Source organism: Syngnathus scovelli, chromosome 1 (assembly GCF_024217435.2).
Source record: "Syngnathus scovelli strain Florida chromosome 1, RoL_Ssco_1.2, whole genome shotgun sequence".
Taxonomy (NCBI): domain Eukaryota; kingdom Metazoa; phylum Chordata; class Actinopteri; order Syngnathiformes; family Syngnathidae; genus Syngnathus; species Syngnathus scovelli.
The window spans coordinates 24657007-24675918 of record NC_090847.1 but is presented as its reverse complement, the minus strand read 5'-3'; the positions used below and the strand labels follow the sequence as shown (position 1 = coordinate 24675918).

General features: G+C 50.8%; 6 protein-coding genes across 11 annotated transcripts; 2 read left to right on the top strand and 4 right to left on the bottom strand.

Moving 5' to 3' along the window:
* Window positions 1-496: 496 nt before the first annotated feature.
* On the bottom strand, window positions 497-2839 carry LOC125992336 (uncharacterized). Its single transcript, XM_049761282.2, has 2 exons — window positions 1865-2839; window positions 497-1746 (listed from the first exon to the last, which is right to left on the bottom strand). Exons 1-2 carry the CDS (start codon window positions 2481-2483, stop codon window positions 836-838), a joined length of 1530 nt encoding a protein of 509 aa, XP_049617239.1. The 5' UTR covers window positions 2484-2839; the 3' UTR covers window positions 497-835.
* cyp17a2 (cytochrome P450, family 17, subfamily A, polypeptide 2) lies at window positions 2819-5007 on the top strand. 2 transcript variants are annotated; one of them, XM_049761398.1, is made up of 9 exons: window positions 2819-2960; window positions 3032-3152; window positions 3218-3356; window positions 3524-3753; window positions 3813-3899; window positions 3973-4167; window positions 4228-4394; window positions 4458-4561; window positions 4631-5007. In XM_049761398.1, the coding sequence occupies exons 1-9, from the start codon at window positions 2866-2868 to the stop codon at window positions 4900-4902; spliced, it is 1410 nt and encodes a 469-aa protein (XP_049617355.1). In that variant the 5' UTR covers window positions 2819-2865; the 3' UTR covers window positions 4903-5007. The 2 variants fall into 2 exon arrangements, with proteins under 2 accessions (XP_049617355.1, XP_049617344.1); XM_049761387.1 differs by having other exon boundaries at window positions 3973-4394.
* Window positions 4998-9019, bottom strand: LOC125992525 (WW domain binding protein 1-like). Its single transcript, XM_049761643.1, has 5 exons — window positions 8870-9019; window positions 7747-8213; window positions 7405-7569; window positions 7123-7324; window positions 4998-7058 (listed from the first exon to the last, which is right to left on the bottom strand). Exons 2-5 carry the CDS (start codon window positions 7889-7891, stop codon window positions 6335-6337), a joined length of 1236 nt encoding a protein of 411 aa, XP_049617600.1. The 5' UTR covers window positions 7892-8213; window positions 8870-9019; the 3' UTR covers window positions 4998-6334.
* A 968-nt stretch (window positions 9020-9987) lies between these two features.
* On the top strand, window positions 9988-12363 carry zgc:101765 (uncharacterized protein LOC450036 homolog). Of its 2 annotated transcripts, none has more exons than XM_049761837.1 (6): window positions 9988-10146; window positions 10616-10883; window positions 11022-11167; window positions 11234-11373; window positions 11442-11600; window positions 11728-12363. In XM_049761837.1, the coding sequence occupies exons 2-6, from the start codon at window positions 10633-10635 to the stop codon at window positions 11905-11907; spliced, it is 876 nt and encodes a 291-aa protein (XP_049617794.1). In that variant the 5' UTR covers window positions 9988-10146; window positions 10616-10632; the 3' UTR covers window positions 11908-12363. The 2 variants fall into 2 exon arrangements, with proteins under 2 accessions (XP_049617794.1, XP_049617795.1); XM_049761838.1 differs by having other exon boundaries at window positions 10024-10146; window positions 10627-10883.
* Window positions 12353-15427, bottom strand: badb (BCL2 associated agonist of cell death b). Of its 2 annotated transcripts, none has more exons than XM_049761899.1 (4): window positions 15260-15427; window positions 14783-14947; window positions 13893-14116; window positions 12353-13781 (listed from the first exon to the last, which is right to left on the bottom strand). In XM_049761899.1, the coding sequence occupies exons 2-4, from the start codon at window positions 14937-14939 to the stop codon at window positions 13644-13646; spliced, it is 519 nt and encodes a 172-aa protein (XP_049617856.1). In that variant the 5' UTR covers window positions 14940-14947; window positions 15260-15427; the 3' UTR covers window positions 12353-13643. The 2 variants fall into 2 exon arrangements, with proteins under 2 accessions (XP_049617856.1, XP_049617864.1); XM_049761907.1 differs by lacking the exon at window positions 15260-15427 and adding an exon at window positions 15044-15185.
* A 358-nt stretch (window positions 15428-15785) lies between these two features.
* LOC125992263 (platelet glycoprotein Ib alpha chain) lies at window positions 15786-18896 on the bottom strand. 3 transcript variants are annotated; one of them, XM_049761154.2, is made up of 6 exons: window positions 18700-18896; window positions 18284-18379; window positions 18027-18218; window positions 17856-17951; window positions 17619-17798; window positions 15786-17206 (listed from the first exon to the last, which is right to left on the bottom strand). In XM_049761154.2, the coding sequence occupies exons 1-6, from the start codon at window positions 18859-18861 to the stop codon at window positions 16217-16219; spliced, it is 1716 nt and encodes a 571-aa protein (XP_049617111.1). In that variant the 5' UTR covers window positions 18862-18896; the 3' UTR covers window positions 15786-16216. The 3 variants fall into 3 exon arrangements, with proteins under 3 accessions (XP_049617111.1, XP_049617100.1, XP_049617120.1); XM_049761163.1 differs by having other exon boundaries at window positions 16431-16601; window positions 16702-17206; window positions 17856-18218; XM_049761143.2 differs by having other exon boundaries at window positions 17856-18218.
* Between the last annotated feature and the right edge of the window lie 16 nt (window positions 18897-18912).

The window sequence follows — 18912 nt, the reverse complement described above, 5'->3', positions numbered from 1 at the left end:
TTTGTGTGCCCTGCGATTGGCTGGCAACCGGTTCAGGGTTTCCCCCGCCTACCACCAGATGACTGCTGGGATAGGATCAAGCATGCCCGCGACCCGCGTGTGGACAAGCGGATGGATGGATGTTGCATTACTTGACTGACTTGACTGCTTTATCCTGGGCTAAGATGCTTCAGGGTCACATGACCAACCGTTGTTACAAAATCAGGTTGGCCGACCTTGATTGTTACGCGTCGTGGCCATGGCGACGCCTCACGATGCCACAGCGACCTTGTCTACGGAGCGCTGTCGAGATGGCTCACACAACTTTTGTTGCTATGGTAACCCAATCTCCCAGTTCCCACACTCACACACACAGGAGGGCGCACGCTCGTGCGCACACTCACTCAAACACTGACACACGCACACACGGTGACAGTTGATGATGATGATGATGATGATGATGATGATGATGATGATGACGACGCTAAGGAAGGATAAGGAAGGAAGGAAGATTCGATCCAGCTATTTCTTGCTTTTTTTATTGAAGCATCTTCAAGCAGGGACATTAAACACATATCCCACAATGCATCAGTGCACGTCACTGAAAAGTCACATGACATGTCATAGAAACATCTAGAAAAATAGAGCTATTGTACAAACATGGAGGCCACGTCACTTTTCACCCTCATGCAGGAAAGTCTATTGGACCCGTCCAAGCCTCTTTTCTGACTCCCAGCATGCACCTGCTGGGCCCACGTGCGTCTCGTGAGGAGGCCAAAAGTGGATCTTCTTCAGGTCCCGAAGGTTTTGCCAACGCCACCACCGTGGCACGCTCCACTAGATGCTGCGCCGCGCCTCACACGGCGCCCACGGCAAGCGAATAGGCGGCCATCATCTGCGCTCGCAGCTGTTGCTTGATGTGCACGCGCCCGTGCCGCTTCCTCTCGTCGCTGCGTGCGAAACGCTTGCCGCACACGTCGCAAGAGAAGGGCTTCTCTCCCGTGTGCGTGCGCGTGTGCGTGGTCAGGTGGTCGCTACGGCTGAAGCTCCTCGCGCACACGCCGCACTGGAAGGGCTTCTGTCCCGTGTGGACGCGCACGTGCCTGTTGAGTTCGTCCGAGCGTGAGAAGCGGCGCTCGCAACCCTCCACCGAGCACGGGAACGCTTTGGCCTTCGTGCCGCTCTTGGCCAGAGCCCTGCGGCCTTTCCGGGACACTTTGGCGCCCGCTGTCACGCTGCTCAAGTGCACGGTTGGGAAGGCGCCGTGCAGGAGGGACGACAGTAGGTCGGGGTCAAGGGTGGAGGGGGCGGCACAGTGGAGGTCCACCTCCATTTTGACGTGGTCTCCTCCAGTGCCAACTTTCCAGTTCTTCAGCCAGTCTTCCGGTGCCACCACTTCCTGCTTGACCTCCAATGCCTTCATCTCGCCCTGACCCGCGTCTTGACTCAGAAGAGTCTCGATAAAGTCCGGAGCAGGCACCATTGCGAGGTATTCGGCCCTGCAGCTGGAGCCGGCAGACTCGCTCTTGACGGTGGCCAAAGGAGGGTAGGTGGCGTCCCCCTGCTGCTCCATTTCGGTGCAGATTCCTACAATCTCCGTGATCATGTTGAGGATGGCGTCCGCTGTGCTGCTCAGTCCCACGGCCGCCGGTGCAGGCGGCTCAGGCACGAAGCTGCCGCTGAAGTCGAAGGAGGGAGAGAGCGAGTCTGAGTCGCTGAAGTCAGAGAAGAAATCTGAGTCGGAGGCGTCGGTTCCCGGTGAGACAACTGGATGACAGAAAAAGGAGAGGGGGGACATTTGTTATTGTTGCATAACAGCACGATGACATCGGCGCGCAAGCAAGGAGACGACAGTGACGATGATGGCGATGCTTCGGCAACTCACCTGTTAGGTCGGCCTCGTTGACGTCGTAGCGGTTGGACTCCACGCTGTCCACCCAGGCGCTGCACGCGTCCTCAAAGTCGGACAGGAAGCTGCAGTGGCGCTCGGCAAGCATGGCGGTCGACCAAGAGGTAGGAAATCCCTCTGAGTGGTTTTCAGTCGGGTTGGCGAGTCCGGAGTTTGCGTCGCTGTACTCACTCGGTGCCGAGGATGCCGAGATCCTGCGCTCGCTGGTCCTTTTATACCCTCTGTCTCCGTGGCAACGCTGGTGCTGTCCCATTGGCGGAGAGCGGCGCGAGGGATTCCCCCCACCGTGGACGTCGAGAATGCCCAAACATGGCCGACTTCCTGTGGTGACGGTGGGCATCCCCGCGCCATAAAAGGAGCGGCGGGCTTTCCTCACTGCGGCAATGCTTCTGACACCCGCTGCCGATACATGCGCTGTGTGTGTGCGTGTGTGTGTGTGTGTGTGTGTGTGTGCGTGCGTGTGTGTGTGCGTGTGTGTGAAAATCTGCAAGATGAGCGTAAACAACAATATTGTCTGTAAGAGCAAACACAAACATTCAACATTCAGGTTTGCTGCAGAGGATGGGATGTGGTTTCCATGGCGACCGGAGCCCATTCACACAAGCGTTAATAAGTTGAAAAATCAAAGACGCCAACATGCTCATCATCGCCTCCTAGTGGCTGGTGTTTCCATGGCAACCATCCAAGACCTAGCCTGTGTTTATCATGACATGCGCCAATCTACATTGGGCCTGTTTTGGATTGGGACGCGCCAAGATATCAGCAAGGTCGTCTGACGCAGACAAACACGCGCACGCAACCTCTGACCTGCGCAAGGTCTCTCCACGGCTCAGACTTTAAAAGGCGGGCCGCTTCGTCTATGTTCTGATTCCCTCGCCATGGCTGAGTATGTTTTTTCCGTCTCGCCATTCCTTCCAGTGCTCCTTGTCCTCACCGCACTCGCCGTGCTGGTGGCGCTTGCTCCTCGCTCCATCGGGATGCCGGGCCTGCCCCGTCTGCCCGTGGTGGGCAGTCTGCCTTGGATGAGGGGTGACAAACCTCCACACCTGCTTTTCATACAGTTGGGCCGAAAGTGAGACCTTGAACCTGTGGACCGGGACGGCTTCCTGCGCTCACTAAAGGTTGCGTGTGTGTGCGCGGCAGGTACGGGCCATTGTTCGAGTTGTTCCTGGGGCCGCATCGCACCGTGGTAGTCAACGCCTACGAACACGCCAGAGAGGTTCTGCTGCAGCGAGGGCGAGACTTCGCCGGGCGCCCCAGCATGGTGACGCCTCATGAAGCCCTCGTGCGCTATTTGCGGCACATTTCAACAGACGTGACGTTCGGCAGGTGACCACCGATCTGCTGACCCGAGGCGGGAAAGACATCGCCTTTTCCGACTACTCGCCGCTGTGGAAGCTGCACCGCCGCCTGGTGCACACTTCCTTCGCTCTGTTTGGAGAAGGAAGCAACCGCCTGCAGGACGTTGGTAGGTGGCTGCCGAGAAAGTAGCAAGTCATTGCTTTATTAGCGGTTCCGTTTGTCTCCATGCTGGTCTCGCTGGAGGATGGACAAATGTTTTAGACCAAGCTAAGTTTGAAATCTGAGGTTCCGAATGGTCTGAGGTGACAGCCTCCGATGATGACATTTTGTCAGTTCTGTCCGAGGTGGACGGTCTGTGCGCAGAGCTGCTGTCCAGCAAGGGGTGCAGCTTCGACCCGTCCCTCGCGGTGACCACGGCCGTCACCAACGTGGTGTGCACGCTGGTGTTCGGAACCACCTATAAGCACGGCGACAAAGAGCTTCAGGAGGTGATGCGCTACAACGACGGCATTGTACGGACCATCACCAGGGGAGGACTGGTTGACATCTTCTCCTGGATGAAGGTACGAGACATCACATTGGTGTAACTCGGCCAGGTCACGAACATTCTGCTGCTGCTCAGGTGTTCCCCAACGCCTCTCTGAGTGAGCTACGATCGTGCATCGTCGTGCGGGACCGCCTCCTCACGCAAAAACTGCATGAACACAAGGTGAACGATGTCAGGAGAGACCACCAGCTTCCCGGATGTGGGGACTTTCCACTGAGAAAAGTCTCGCCTCCAGGCAGCACTGAGCAAAGGTGACCCTCGAGATCTCCTGGACGCCTTGCTGAAGGGTCAAGGGTCCCCCGGGCCCGACGGGGCAACCATCACAGACGACCATGTGTTAATGACGGCGGCGGAAGCCTTCGGCGCCGGCGTGGAAACTACATCCACCACGTTGCTCTGGATTCTGGCCTACCTACTGCACCACCCCGAAGTACACGCTCACAAGCATTTAGTTTGCTTCGCCGGATTTGTTGACCGGCACCTCATGCAGGTCCAGGAGCGGGCGCAGAAGGAGCTGGATGAGCAAGTGGGCGAACGAGCTGTGCGCACGTCGGATCGCGGGAGGCTCCCGTATCTGGACAGCATCATCTACGAGGGGATGCGGATCCGGCCAGTGAGCCCGGTGCTGATCCCACATATCGCCGTGACCGACAGCAGGTACACCAAACGAGCAGCGGGTGCCACGCGCGTGTGCGGGCTGACGTCGGTTTCTCGCCGTAGCATCGGATGTCACACCATCCCCAGTGGAACTCGCGTGTTGGTCAACATGTGGGCCATCCATCACCACCCTGACCACTGGGACAGACCGGATCTGTTTAAGCCAGGTAACTCTGCCCCACATGCCACAAGTAAATGGTAAATTGGACCTACAAGTTGTCATCAAACTTTTCCAGATCGCTTCCTGAATGATCAGGGTCAGCGGGTCACACCCTCCTGCTTCCTGCCGTTTGGGGCGGGGCCACGCATCTGTGTGGGCGAATCGCTGGCCAGGATGGAACTCTTCCTATTCTTGTCCTGCATGCTCCAGCGAATGAGCTTCATACTGCCGGATGGGGCTTCCCCTCCCAACCTGCAGGGGCGCCTCGGCGTGGTCTTGCAGCCTCTGCCTTATAAGGTCGCCGTCAGGCCGAGGGCAGGGTGGGAAGTTGGCACTCGTGTTTCCTAACCAGTCGCTATGAAAACATCACATTTTGTTATTTTTCTCATTCAATGATGAACATAAGCAAGATCTGAAATGACATCATGTGCTTCAATAAATACTTGTGTTGCACACGTGATCCGTTTATTTAGCACAGCTCACACACAGACACATATTCAAGATCATAATTTTTCCAAGAATTGGCCTTGCTAGCGCTTCGTCACGACACAAACAGGAACTAACGACGAGCAGAGAAAAACTGAACCCGTCGACGCATAAAAGTCGGAAACCAAATGCAAGTGTTGTGACTGAAGAAGCTAAAAAAAAAACACACATCCGTTTTAATGGCTTTACAATAGATTAGGTGTCCCTTTTCAAACGCTTGCTAACATTCATTTTTTTGGGTGACAAACTGTGCGCTACTGGTGATTAGCGCTAGGCTCCTGGGGAGTTAGCATCTGGCTAGCACTTACAATCAAGTTGTGTGTTCTGACTAGAGTAAAAAGCGACAAAAGTGAGAAAGAAGAAGAGCGCTACAAACTTGGCTAGTTGTAGTAACAGTAATCCACCACAGAGGGCGCTCTGCAGATGCAGTCCCTCAGCTAAAGAAGAAAAGCACCACATCTAGCACAGAAAAGAAGGTTGAAGTGGAGTCTTATTTTCCACTCACCTGTCTGTCAAGTAAACGGTACAACAGGAAGTGTCTATGTCCAAACAGGAAGAGTTCATGTCAAATCAGCAGGTGTCCATGTCCACTAAGGAAGTGTGACCAATCAGAAGGTGTGCATGACCAATCAGGAAGTGTAGACGTACAATCAGGAGGTATCCGTGTCCATGTTGAATCAGGGAGTATACGTGTCCGATGAGGAAGTGCGTGTTGACATTCAAACCGGAGATGTCCAACCTGGAGTGTACATGTCCTATCGGGAAGTGCATGTCCAGTTCGTAAGTGATGCGTTTGCGTTCAAACAAGAAGTGTCCATGTCAAGTCGGGCGGTCTACATGTCAAGCTAGAAGTCAACCCCACCTAAAAATGCATGTCCAATCAGGACGCATCCGTGTCACGTGAGACATGCATGTCCACGTCCGACCAGAAATTGTCCAACGACAAATATACATGTCTAATCGGTGTGGATTCACGTCCAATCAGAATATGTACATACAAGCCCAACCGGAAACAAACGTCCAATGAGGACCCATATGCATAAAACACAATGCCCCAATGTCCAATCGGCAGGTTGCCCAGACAACCAGGTGATGTCCACGTCCAGTCGGGAGGTGCCCGTGTCCAATCAGGACAAGGCCATGTCAAACCGAATGTGTCTACTTCCCAAAAAGGAAGTGTCATCATACATCTCATCGGGAAGCAGATGAGAAATGAAGATGGCTGGAGCTTTCTATCTTTTGGGATCTCAAGACAAGCCTGTCAATCATCTGCCGGGACAACCGCCTCTGTCCATCATGCTGTGTCCACGACGACCACAACTTCGCCCACCTCCTCAGGGGGGTGGCACGGTGTGGCGGCGCACTTGGAGGGACAGTCCGCGCTGTCATGGAGAAAAGAGTTCTTTTCACCGGCGCCGCTCTCTGGCTCGCCGTCCTCCTCCCGCGCCTCCTGGCCCTGGACACGGCAGCGACACACCTCGATGCCCGAGTCGCCTGTCAGTCTCCGATGACGGTATTGGCTCTCGTCGGCGTCCACGTCATCTTCGTTCTCCCCCTCCTGCGGCTCCGCTTGAAACACATCCACGCACGGTGAGAAAAGCGTCTGCTTGGGCGGAGCCTGAGTTGACCGTGTGGGTGAGGGAGCATCCGGGATGAAAGAAGTGGAGGGAGGGGCGAGGGGAGGGGGGGTCGTACACCCGTCGGTTCCGGGTGACCCCGGCATCTTGGGAGCGGAATCCTGGTCCATGAGCAGAGGTGGGATGGGGTTTGCGAGCGGACTGGTGGCCGGCGGCGAGCTGACTTTTGAGGAGGCGGCCGTGTCGGCGAGGGCTGGCATAGTGTCGCAGCCAGGAGAGTGAGGTGCCTGCGGGGGGGTCTCCATGGCGACATCAAATGCGAGGGATGCCACCTCGCTGGGTGTGGAAGGGTGGCTTGTGTCTGTCTCATAAGTCAGGGGTGCGGAGGGGGAGGAGCTACACGGAGAGGAGGGGCAGCAGGAGTCACAGGAGCAGCTGGAGCTACAGCAAAGGCAAATAGCACGTTTTAACCTGACCTCTTCGGACAAACGTCTCGGCTACGCACCTGTTGTCCGAGCTGAGTGAGGAGGGGCCGCTGAGCGGGCGGTGCAGCAGCGGGTCGTGCTGCATGAGCAGGTGGGGGTCGGCAGTGCGGGGGGGCTGCGGGTATCGCGGCGTGGTGAATACAGAGCTGTAGGGGGGCGGCGGAGTGGAGGGCTGCGCCGCCACTTCCTCGTACGACGGCAGCTTGAGCGACGCCAGGAAACCTGCGCACGGGTCACACGTCAACATTCGCTGTGACGGTGCAGCTCCTCGTTCGGAGACACACAAGGTGCGGCCCACTTACTGAGGTCCAGCATGGAGGACCGGTAGGAGGCGGTGCCCTGGTAAGCTAGCAGGCTGATCTCTCGCTGGCGCCGCTGCTGCTGCTGCGCTCGCACTTTGGCTCGCCGGTGGCGGTACGCACAACAGCAGCTGAACATAATGAGGGCCGTCCACAGCAGCCAGAACCCTGCATGCGACATCATCATCAAATATTTCAGTGCATCAAATGACCGTCATTACTTTTCAAGATGTATTGTGAGCTACAATAAGGGCATGACAATACTCAAGATACATTGAAAAGGCACTATAAAAGTCACTTTATGGTGACGAGACAGTGTGTAAAGAGTGATTGCCAACAACTCACACCAAAGCTCATAGTAGTACGTGCAGCAGCCCGTCTCGCCGCAGCAGTGGCCCGTCTCACACAGGTAGCCGCCGTTAGCGTTGGCACCAGGGCAATAGCGCGGTCTCCCCAGCAGGGGCAGGCTACCACTGGAGTGGTACTCCATCGCACCCCTGCGCCGCCCTCTTCCCTAGTCCCGCGCCACCGCTAGCTGCTTGTGCTAACCACCTGCTAGCCAATGACGAAATAGGCTGATCCTTTTTGGTCCATTATTGCTACTGCAAGTCAATTCTGCCCCTAGGCCCCCAGTACCCAGCTAGCTAATAGCCACTAACTGAGAGAAGAATCGTCTTGAGTTGTTAGCCTGTTCATGTTTTGACAGCACAGAGGTCGCAAGCTACACCGCTAACTGGCCAAATCCTTCAAGCGCCACACAGGGGGACACGACAGCAGGTGGAGACAAGTTGGCAGCCGAGAGGCGATCCCCGCTGCGGAGACACAAGGCATACAATGCTGTAAGAAAGCATTTGCGACCTGATTTTCATTTGATGATGTGCATAGTTGTCACACTTTAATGTTCCCTATGAACTTCATTCAGCCTTGTCAACACCTTGTCCAACTTGTTGCATGTTTTAGTACGCAATTCAAAATGTGATCCTTGTTAGTGTCATCTCAGTCTCATAATGTCACAATGTAAACAGAATGATTAACACTGAAAGTAAATTTCAAGATATATATATATATATATATATATATATATATATATATATATATATATATATATAACTTTTTTAGAGGTGTGCCACATTTTATCCCCATTGTAAAATATGTGCCATGGCTCAATAAATGTTTGGACAATAAATGTACCCCCGAGCTTCTTAGTAGCTATTTTAGTAGGATACGATGTTGATTTTGCCCCCAGCGGTCATATGTGCATTGGCTGCAGTTGCCATGACAACTGTAGGCGCACCGACTCACTAGCGTCCCCTGACTTTCAAAAATGTCATTACAAGAGGCAGCTACCAGGTTTATCGCTTTCACACTCTGCTCAGAGCAAAACAGCCAAGAGATGATGGCGTGTGGCCCGTGAACGCCACATCCGCACACACGCACTGTCCACACACAAGACAAACACGACGCGTACCGCTCCATTTGTCCTCGCTGTAGGCATCTGGTTGGTTGCGTCGGTGCCACCGGGGCCTCCTCGCTCTGCCTGGAGCCTTCCCCGCCTCCTCGGTGAGACCCTCCGCCAGCCCGGCCGCCATCAGCTCCCGTCGCGCGTCGAGCTCGTCGCACTGCGCTGCATACGTCCGATCCACTTTCGAAACAAAAGCTCTCTCCTTGGACTGTTTCAATGTGATGGGACGATAAATTAATACACGATTCTCTTGCCATATTTGACTGTTAAGGTTACATTTGATAAAGAAGAGCAAACATCAACAACATCATACAGCGGTCCTCCAATGTTAAAATTGGTTCCAGCTGATGCACTTATTTTGAAAAGCAGCAAACTGAACATAATCACTTCGACTTGACTTTGTTTAATTTTTTTTTGCCGTTAGCAAAAAAAAAGCAAGCAGTCATAATAACTGATATTTGTTATCATTCCATTTAAAGTGTCCATGTTATTTTGACCAGTTTTTTTTTTTTTATGTATATATATATATATATATAATCATCACTGTTGATTTCACATGCCGGAGGAATTGCTGATATCTGATTGGCTGATGAGGCAGGCTCCTGGCCAATTACAGCGCGTCGTACGCTACATGCTTCTTCCCCTAGCAACAAGGCAAAGAAAGATGTGTTCGGAATCTTTCACCCGTTTGTATTGAACGATTCTGAAAAAGAATTCTTTATGTATGTATTAATACAATGCAAACCCCGCCCCCGATTTTGTGTTTTGTGCAAATATTTTTCACAGTCCTCATCTCGTGAACTTTTTAATAAACACAGAAGCAATAAATTAATCTGTATCAATCGTATCCGATTTGCTGTGATCATTCTCACGTGGAACCTGTTGCAAGACTGAAAGTGCACAACTTGTGCTCTGACTGTCATTAATCCATTCACATGCACACTAACTGTATTTTAGTACATATATGCCAGCCACTTTTAATGTGATGAATAAAATGTACTTTCATAGGCTTTGTTACATTTAATATTTGTCTAATATCACTATACCAAAGTCGCTTACATTGGTAACCGTAAATAAATACTTAAATAAACCTTTGGCTCAAATTTGCCACATCCAATATGGCGTCAGTGTGTACGTACAATTTTGAACAGTATAAACAACCAGTCCAAGGGTCTAGCCAATATCTCCTTGTGCGTGTTTGTTGCCTGCAATCTTCGTTTCTTCCACTTACTTCCTCTTTTCACCCTTTTATAACGAAGAAGGCAACAGAAAGACCAAGATAGGTGAGATCGCGTTTCACTAACATATCAATGCAAAGGACCAGCTAGTTGTGGTAGTCAGTGGTGGATACTCGCCACCAAGTCAATTTACTTGATTACTGTACTGCACCATAACATGCACTACACGAGTCTTTACCAATACTTTCACTTACGTACACGGAACTTTGTCACGTTTATTCGTGTATTTGAGTTCAAAATATTGTTAAAAAAGTCAATATAGGTAGGCTTGTTTTCTCACGATCCATTGTTTTGTTTCTTAGGAAAAGTTTCTATTACTTCTGCGGAGTTTGATAAATTCTTGCATTAACTTATACAAGAATGCCAATTGTCCTAAAGCAATTTTACGTGGTGCTATACTACACTGCTCTACTTGTTGCAGTTTTGTCATGGGACCAGTGGGCCATTGGCTCAGTCTGTTGCACACACTGTGGCTTTCATAAATTCCTCTCATAACTCTCCTCCTTGCTTGAAGAACATCCACAGACCAAGATGTCCTCTTCAGCCTCCACTGCGCCGACCGTCCCCCTCAACACTGGGGTTCAGATGCCTCTTTTGGGTTTGGGCATGTACAAACTGTGCGGTGGCGAGGCCGTGCTCCAAGCTGTGGATGCGTCCCTGGCTGCGGGATACCGGGCCTTTGACAGCGCCGCCGTGTATGGGAATGAAGCCGAGCTGGGTCGTGCCCTCAAGGAGCTCCTACCAAAATACGGCTTGACCAGAGAGGATGTGTTCATCACCAGGTGTGTTGGTGTGTCTTATTCAAACTGGCTGTAGACTTATGATAACCACCCCAATTAAAGGTGTTGTATGAGTACTTTGACTGCATACAAATCCAACTGGCCTGGCGACTGTTGATACTTTAATTCTTATCTCTGCAGTAAACTGGGCCCCAACGATCAGGGCGAGGGCGCCACGAAAGGAGCCCTCCACAGCCTGTCCAACCTCGGCATGGATTACATCGACCTCTACCTGATCCACTGGCCCGGGACTCGGGGCCTGGATGTGACTGACCAGCGGAACCCAGGCGCGTAGATGGATTTGCGTAAGAGCTTCTGTCGCATTCCTCGCTTATTACGATTGTGGCGAGCAGGAAACAGAGCTCAGAGTTGGGTGGCATTGGAGGAGCTGCACGCACAAGGGAAACTTAAGGCCATTGGGGTGTCCAACTATACGCCGGCACACATGAGGGAGCTCATGGAAAGCTGTAAAGTCCGGCCCGCAGTGCTGCAGGTACGTAGGAGGACCAAATATCGGACGTGCTTTATCCACCTCGATGTTGACGCTGACCCCTCCCTCAGGTGGAGTTCCACCCACTTGAGCGCCAGGCCGAGCTGAGGAACGTGTGCCGGGAGTTTGGCGTGTGCTTCCAGGCCTATTCATCCCTGGGGAGGGGGGAGCTCCTCACTGACCCGCAGGTGGTCCAAGTGGCCGAGAACTGCAAGCGCACCCCTGCTCAGGTGAACGGCTCACTTACTAACTGAGCTTTTCTATCACAAATCAAAAAGCATTTAAAGTGACCGCAAAATTTTAAACCGTATTGAAGTTGCTGATTCCCGCTCTTGTTGTATTTCCCGTTTGCTTCAGGTGCTGCTGCGCTGGGCAGTGCAGCAGGGCGTCCCGGTGCTCCCCAAGTCGTCCAATCCGGAGCGGATCCGAGAAAACGCCAGAATCTTTGACTTCACGCTGAGTGACAGCGACATGGTCAAACTGTCAGCTTTGGAACGAGGACACAGGTTCTGCTGGGATCCCTCCCAAGTGGTGTGACGGGACCCACCGCCGACAGCCTGGCTTGACTTGATTCATCCTTTAAATAGCGCCGCCATCACATCGTGATTACAATTCACAACCATAGGCAAAATTAATCGCACACTGCTGTGCCTTCCACATCATGTGGAGCCGTTGACAACAGTTATCTCATCATGACAACAAACTTAAAAAAATGACTGATGAATAGATTGCATCATACTCACCAGAGATGCTGATTAATAAATCAGTATGTCCACTCCACAGATGTATTTTGCCAGTCCAACTTGCCTGTAACAAGTTTTGTTCTCATTAACCAATCAAAGGACAGCAAAATGCTGATGTCATCAAGAGCCAACGAGGACAAATTTGCAGTATCAGTTCTCAAGTTACCAAGGCCTGTAACTTATGTAAATGTTCTGAGTCACATTATGAGGCTTTTGTCCAACCCAAAAATAAATGCCACTTTTTTGTGTCCTAAGTAGTATTTATTCAGGACAGCATTAAGGATATGAAGTTTAACAGCTGTAGAGAAAATGCATGTACAAATCTCCATAAAAAAAGAACAATTCAAATCTTTTCCACACAGATTCAAGTAATACCATTGCCAGACTGCACATGCCCAAGTTTCTTTCTTTTTTTTTTCCTTCAGTGTGACTTCAGCATCATTGCGTGTTGACGTTTTAAGGCGGTACCGTGTGGCGTCGCGTTCACAATGATTTGAAGGCATTTGACAAGATTCAGTTGATGGTGTCGCTAAACGCAGCGCCACCCTGACAGGAATACTTGTCCCAAAACATTTCATACATAATGGTTGCATCACTCCTTTGCAGAATATTCTTAAAAAGTCTTGTGGGGTATAGATATCATTTTCAGTCTATTTATAATCACAACTGGGATGATAATATCGAAATACACACTTGGGTGAATGTCAAAAAAGGAAGAAAAAAAATGGCCAATTAGATTGTCTTGATTTCTGTTTGATGAATCTACAATAAAAGCATTCAAAGACAGAAGTAGCGCACCGATTATCATCTGTTAATCATCACATAGGGCTCAAGGCTAAATCAGAACAAGCCAAAAGATATATTGATCCAGTGTTAAGTCATTTGGAAATGGCGTGACGATTTGAGCCAAAATGGCTGTCCCTGCCAGCGCTTCAGTCGCGAGCAAATCTGTCCTGGTGTCACAAAACGCGACGTCATGGAAGGCAAACACATTGTGAAACACGACATGACCACACCACAAGACGGTCCGATCGCCGCCGCGCCACAACAATATTTACACCTTTTAGAAATCTTTTAAAACATCTCCTATGAATTTGTGCTTTTAAAAGTCACTTCCTCTCAGTAACCCTGACATATGACCAGAAATAGGATTTAGATTGTCTGTGTACAAGATTGTTCTTTCCTTGATTGATTTCCTACAGCAGAGTGCAAAAGCATCAGGCCACAATGACCAAAAATCTTTGCACGTCATCTGATTGTTGAGTCGAGTCAGCGCAACATTACGAGTTGGACCGGCCGGGCTTGAGGTCCACCGTTTGTTTACTCGACAACATCTACGCACCTGTCTGCCCGTCCGTCTACAGTACGTTGCATAGTGTTGGCGCGAGACCACGCCTGTGAAATACGGTCAAAAGTCACATAAAAAGTAGTTGAAGAAAAATCACTGCGTCTCTTCACTGATTGGAGACAAAAAGTCCGGTGAAGGAGGACACCCCCCCCCCCAGTCCCCCCCAATCCTCTTCGTGGTCTCTACTCGGTACGATAAGCGTGGTTGTCATGGTGGTTGTTCTCGCTCTCCGTCTCCTGGTGGCTGAAGAGATAGCTCCACCAGGTTTTGGAGTGGTGGATCGACCGGGATGTGCCGCCGGCGGTCTTGAACTTCAACTCCTGAAACCAAATATTTGGACAACAGGGTGAGAGTGGGTCATTTCTGGTCAATATTGCAATTCTCTGGAAAAAATAAATACAAATTAAGACCCCAGGTGGGCCACTTCTCACCCCTTTGTCCAACAGGCTGTCGAATTCATCGCTCATGCGTCGCAGTTGCCGGCCGTATTTCTTGGCGGCCCAGAGTGAGGGGGGAGCCGACTTGGAGCGTCCCCGGAATGGCGCTCCGTCGGTGGGCGTGCCCGCCTCCTCTTCCGCCCTGGGCTGGAACTCCTCGTCTCGGGAACCCGCTGAAGTGAGGGACTCCGAGTTGAGCCGGATCCGGCCGGACGTCGCTAGACGGGGTGGACAAAATGTAATATTTTGGTAACTATTATACTTATTATTTACTGAACATTTTTGTTTTTCATGCTTCTTTATATTCTTGAGCAATTTCATTATATTTGGGGGGCAGAGCACTTAATTGTTCTTGCATAAGGGATTACTTTACAGGTCCTTCAAATCCAAATTGTTAAACCAGATGAGTTTACTTTTTTGTTACTTTAAGTATACACGCTTATGAAACAATGCAGTTGCACTATTAACTACTGAGACACTGATCATATTTGTAATTCACCAAAGCTTTAACAAACTAGGAACAAATAACTATCAATATAAGCAACACTTCTGTACATCTTTACAAGCATTTGTTCAGATGATGTTTTCTACAAAATTCCTAGAAATTCTCATTGTTCAATTGCTGCTGAGCTATTTATGGTTGCTAAACCCTGCATACTACGTAGTTAAGCTGGTTTTGTAGTCAAAGATCTGCCAAAATTTTACAGTGAACGATTAATGGGAAAAAAACACACGCTGACACACATTTTGCTTTGGGCCGGATCCGAATGAGCTTCCAACTCAGGATGGATGAACGAATGAATGAACGAACGAACGAACGAACGAACGAAGACCGAGTCGGGTCATAAAAAAGTTGAGCGAGGCCGCTCCGATCTTATGCTCACCTGCTGTTCTGAGCTCCGGCAAGGTGAGCTGAAGGCCTTGGCGGAGGTTCTCCTTCTGCTCCTTTCTTTTTTCAGCGGCTCCTTGGCCGTCGTCCCCTTCGTCTACCTCCTCAGAGGGCTCAGACTCGCTGTCGGAGATGCTGAACTTTGCGGCCATTGTGACATCTGGGCAACAAGGAAAACAAAAACAGAGTTTGGTTGATAGTCATAAAATAGGTGTAAAGTAGCGGCAACAACAACGATGTTAAGCAATGTTCTAACAATCTCTGCCTTCGACCAGCCGTTCCAAAGGTTGTTCCGACGACGAGAAAATCCTCGACAAAGGTTGTTACAAGTTCAGTCGACAAAAAAAAAAAACACGCCCTGAAACGCCGACCTGTTCTCTTGGGGTGAACAAAAGAAAGTTGCGACTGGGCGGAAGCCACCGCGGACCGAGTCATAAGAAGCCAAACAAGCCAGCGCGGCGATTTTCCTCACCGGTTTCCTTGTTGGCGAGGAGGCGACGAGGCCCAAAGTGTGTTTTTTTTGGGGGGGGGCGCCCGGCGAACGAGCAGCTACAGTCGTTTTGGTCGTCGTCGCCCTGCTTGTTGTTGTTGCTACCTCGCTCTTTTATTTTTTCTTCCCCCTAGTGCGATTCTGGGAGCTGCGGGTTTAGCCAATTGGCGCGCGATGACGTCACTGTTGCGAGCGAGGACTGGCTATGGTTTTTATTTGTTGTCGCCCTTGGGTACAAGCCGATTTTGAACATCGAATAACTTTTCAAAATATGTGCCAAACCTCTCGAATGACGAGGAAAACATTGTTCGTGTGTGTTTACTGTATTTAAAGTATGTGCTGCGAAGCGCATCATATGCTTATGTGTGTCACAGTACCAACACAGACCTGTGAGGGGCAGCACGGTTCCACACCGCATTCAGAATGCACTTGAATCTCTCATCTGCGCATGCGTGAGATTTAAGCGTTTGCCAAAAGGTACCAAACGAATGCACACATTAACTTTGAATTGATTAAATGCTACTTTAATATAATTACAAATAAGTAAACAAACATCACAAAGCACTTCACAGTTTCCTGATAGAAGAAAGCTTCAGACGAATGAAAAAAAAAAAAACACTAAAATTGTACATTTCTTCAACACATTTGTCGTCATGATCTTAAAACCGAGGGAAAAGACAAAGGTTAATACGAGCAACATCAGGGGTCACTCCGATGTTTTGCCAAAATGTCCTACCCGTACGAAACTTCGTACCGGAGGCTGATTTGACAGTGAATATAAATGAATTTAAATGTATAAAGTTACACAATTCCCAGAGATCATTCTTGGCCTTGTGAGCATGCGTGCGCAAACGCATTGGGCTCTGGGTTCTAAAAATTAAAACTTTGAAAGAAAACCTTGTTAGCGTTACTTTGCAAACAGGAATCAAAGTGAGGACCTCAGTGGGAGGGCTGACAGTCAGCGGTCACGCTGGGTAGGTTTTGCGCTAGCCAAGCACCCACCACCCAATCTCGCTCCTCTCTCCTGCCGTCTGGCCCCTCCCTCTCCTGCCGCAGAAGCACGCTAAAGCGCTGCCTCCACCCCGCACCCCCCTCGCCGTTCTGACGTTCTCCCAACACATCACTCCATTGCTGCAGGGCCACCTGTGTCCCAGGCGTACGTTGCAGGGATGTCCTGTACACCTGCCTTGGACCATCACCCTCCTCTTCGCGGCTCACAAAGAGAACCGAACGATAAACTGCTGCAGTGCCGCCGTAGAGCCTCACCTGGCGGGGTCCGCCCCCTCTCACCAGCGCGGCGGCTCTCAGTGGCTTGTACGCTGCCCTGTACAAGACCACCAGTCGAATGACAGTCATGAGGGAACTCACCGCCCCCATTGCACACAGACATGCGATACCGGCGAACAACCACACACAAAACACACCGGTGACTGGCACGTGGCGGAGGGGAGTGGCGCCACCTTCGTCCCATCCCCATGTCCGTGGAACCTCAGAGCTGGTGGCAGTTACAGCTGTGGGAGCAGAAGGAAGATATGCCGTCGGAGTGATCGGAAGTGACTCTGTAGTAGCAGGAAGCGACGCCATTTGAGTTGTCGGAAGTGACTCGGTCGTAGGAAGTGATGCGGTCGAAGTCGTAACGCTGGACAGGGCGGTTGTGGGGCTAGAGTGGTCAGGAAGTGAAGTGCTGGAAGTAGTCATTGCAAGCCGCCCAAAAATGGCCCCATCGCCTCTGCTGTCCTCACTCTCCTCATCTGGACCCTCGGTGACCCAGAAGGTGGGGCTGGGCGCTAGGGTGGTGGTGGTGGTGGTGGCGGTGGCGGTGGCGGTGGCGGTGGCGGCGGGGGTCCGCGGCGTCGTAGGAGGACAGATGTCATCCTGGTTCAATTGGACGATCGCTCGACCTTTAGATCGCTGCGGCGACTGGCACACCTGCAAGGCCAGAGTGGGGCGTGGCTTTTAACGGAACACATCTGACCGAAGACTGTTATGAACTGAAGGTAGACAGAAATGCTCTTAGATTGCTGTCTTCAAGTTGGGCTGGTTTTAATTGATGGGAAAGTTGCCCGATCTGATCATGTGATGGGATATCGGGGCCGATCACCTCATTTCTATTTTATTGGTATTACGTACAAAAAGATTGGATTGTTTTAATTCGACAAATTTTTAAATATTACAAATTGATCACAATATTGGGTTAGCTCTGTTGCTATGTCAGCTGCCACTTTCCTCATGTCATCATCGGGCCTCATACTCCAGGCATGACGAATTGAAAGAAGGTCAATTTGGTGCAATGAAATGTAAAATGTCTCTATTGATTTGTTTTGCACGTGCGCAGACTAACCAAACTCTGTGGGTCTGTCGAGATGCTCTTCCCATCGCGCACGTAGAAGTTGATGGAGAAGTCTTGCAAGTACGTGTATAGATACATCAGGCTGCAGTAACACGCCCACGGGTTGTCGGAGAGGTACAGGTAGGGCACGTCTTCTCTCGGGTTGAACCAATTGTCCGGTACCTCGCTGATCTGCGGAGGAAACGGAGGAAGTGAAGACTCTATTGGAAAACGTCTTTCATCTCTCACCTGATTGGTTTCTAGGTAGAGTGTTTCTATGGCAACCAGGGGGCGGAGCAAGAGCGGCGGGAGAACCCTGATGCGATTGGACGTCAGGTCGAGGACCTGAAAGGAACGATGTGGAAGAACAGAAAACAAAAGGGATTTTTTTTGAAGAAGTCGAGTATGTTGACAGCTAACCTCCAACTTGCTGAGTCCGGCAAATGTGTTGTCGCTCAGAGACTCGATGGCGTTGTCTTCCAGGTAGAGATGTGTCAGGGCGAGGCAAGCCGAGAAGGCCCCGCCGGCCAGAGATGTGAGGCGGTTATGGCCCAGTCTGAGGACACTGAGCCCAGGCAGAAGCGGCGTGGTGCTCACCTTCACCTGACCCAGCTGAGGTGACAACGAGGTGGATTTAGTGCCACGTGTCCGATCCGCATCACGCGATTCCCAATCACCTCGTTGCCTGTCAGGTCCAGCTCGTAGAGCTTGCTGAAGATCTGGTAGGATTCCCAGGGTAGGCTGGAAAACTGGTTCCTGGGGAACAAGAGAACCTCACAAGGGAAGAGATAAAACTGTCAAACAGGAATCAGGAAGTGTGCGCTTGTCTGCGATGTGTCATTCAACGTCGAATCGCGGGAGAAAAAGTGACATTTCTTGAAATTCATAGGACAGTGACGGACAAGAACCGATACACGGTTTAAGAAATCATCTGAAAGGACGTTTCCCAAACTTGCTTTCCATGAGAACAATCTCAAAGCACACCACCAACTAAAAATGTCACAAGACATATAAGAATAAACTCACTATACTGCAAGTTGTCATGAATAAAAATAAATCTAAATTTTGCATTTTTATCCCATGGCGTGGTTACCTCAGTGGTGCGTTTGAGATCCGTAGGAAGGCCGCTGAGACCGGCCCCTGTGCAGTTGAGCCGCACACGGTGGTCCGTATCCCGGTCGGTATGGCAACCATCCACGGCCGTAACTACGTTGAAGCTGGCGCAGAGGAGGACAACGAAGAAGAAGAGCTTCATGCTGATGGTGACACTCGAGTGACGCTAATGAAATGCTCTCCATGTATGGCT

Excerpts from the sequence above, each read along its gene's own strand:
- LOC125992336 (XM_049761282.2), bottom strand. The coding sequence starts at position 2,483 with ATGGGCTCCGGTCGCCATGGAAACCACATCCCATCCTCTGCAGCAAAC. Across the intron at positions 1,747-1,864 it reads CAACGAGGCCGACCTAACAG|TTGTCTCACCGGGAACCGAC; the intron begins GTGAGTTGCCGA and ends TCTGTCATCCAG.
- cyp17a2 (XM_049761387.1), top strand. The coding sequence starts at position 2,866 with ATGCCGGGCCTGCCCCGTCTGCCCGTGGTGGGCAGTCTGCCTTGGATG. Across the intron at positions 3,357-3,523 it reads CAACCGCCTGCAGGACGTTG|TTCTGTCCGAGGTGGACGGT; the intron begins GTAGGTGGCTGC and ends ACATTTTGTCAG. Across the intron at positions 3,900-3,972 it reads AAAAACTGCATGAACACAAG|GCAGCACTGAGCAAAGGTGA; the intron begins GTGAACGATGTC and ends TCTCGCCTCCAG.
- LOC125992525 (XM_049761643.1), bottom strand. The coding sequence starts at position 7,891 with ATGGAGTACCACTCCAGTGGTAGCCTGCCCCTGCTGGGGAGACCGCGC. Across the intron at positions 7,570-7,746 it reads GTACTACTATGAGCTTTGGT|GGTTCTGGCTGCTGTGGACG; the intron begins GTGAGTTGTTGG and ends TGTCGCATGCAG. Across the intron at positions 7,059-7,122 it reads TCACTCAGCTCGGACAACAG|CTCCAGCTGCTCCTGTGACT; the intron begins GTGCGTAGCCGA and ends CCTTTGCTGTAG.
- zgc:101765 (XM_049761837.1), top strand. The coding sequence starts at position 10,633 with ATGTCCTCTTCAGCCTCCACTGCGCCGACCGTCCCCCTCAACACTGGG. Across the intron at positions 10,884-11,021 it reads GAGGATGTGTTCATCACCAG|TAAACTGGGCCCCAACGATC; the intron begins GTGTGTTGGTGT and ends TTATCTCTGCAG. Across the intron at positions 11,168-11,233 it reads GACTGACCAGCGGAACCCAG|GAAACAGAGCTCAGAGTTGG; the intron begins GCGCGTAGATGG and ends TGTGGCGAGCAG.
- badb (XM_049761899.1), bottom strand. The coding sequence starts at position 14,939 with ATGGCCGCAAAGTTCAGCATCTCCGACAGCGAGTCTGAGCCCTCTGAG. Across the intron at positions 14,117-14,782 it reads GCCGGAGCTCAGAACAGCAG|CGACGTCCGGCCGGATCCGG; the intron begins GTGAGCATAAGA and ends CACCCCGTCTAG. Across the intron at positions 13,782-13,892 it reads ACAGCCTGTTGGACAAAGGG|GAGTTGAAGTTCAAGACCGC; the intron begins GTGAGAAGTGGC and ends ATTTGGTTTCAG.
- LOC125992263 (XM_049761143.2), bottom strand. The coding sequence starts at position 18,861 with ATGAAGCTCTTCTTCTTCGTTGTCCTCCTCTGCGCCAGCTTCAACGTA. Across the intron at positions 18,380-18,699 it reads ATCTCAAACGCACCACTGAG|GTTCTCTTGTTCCCCAGGAA; the intron begins GTAACCACGCCA and ends TTCCCTTGTGAG. Across the intron at positions 18,219-18,283 it reads TGGACCTGACAGGCAACGAG|CTGGGTCAGGTGAAGGTGAG; the intron begins GTGATTGGGAAT and ends TTGTCACCTCAG.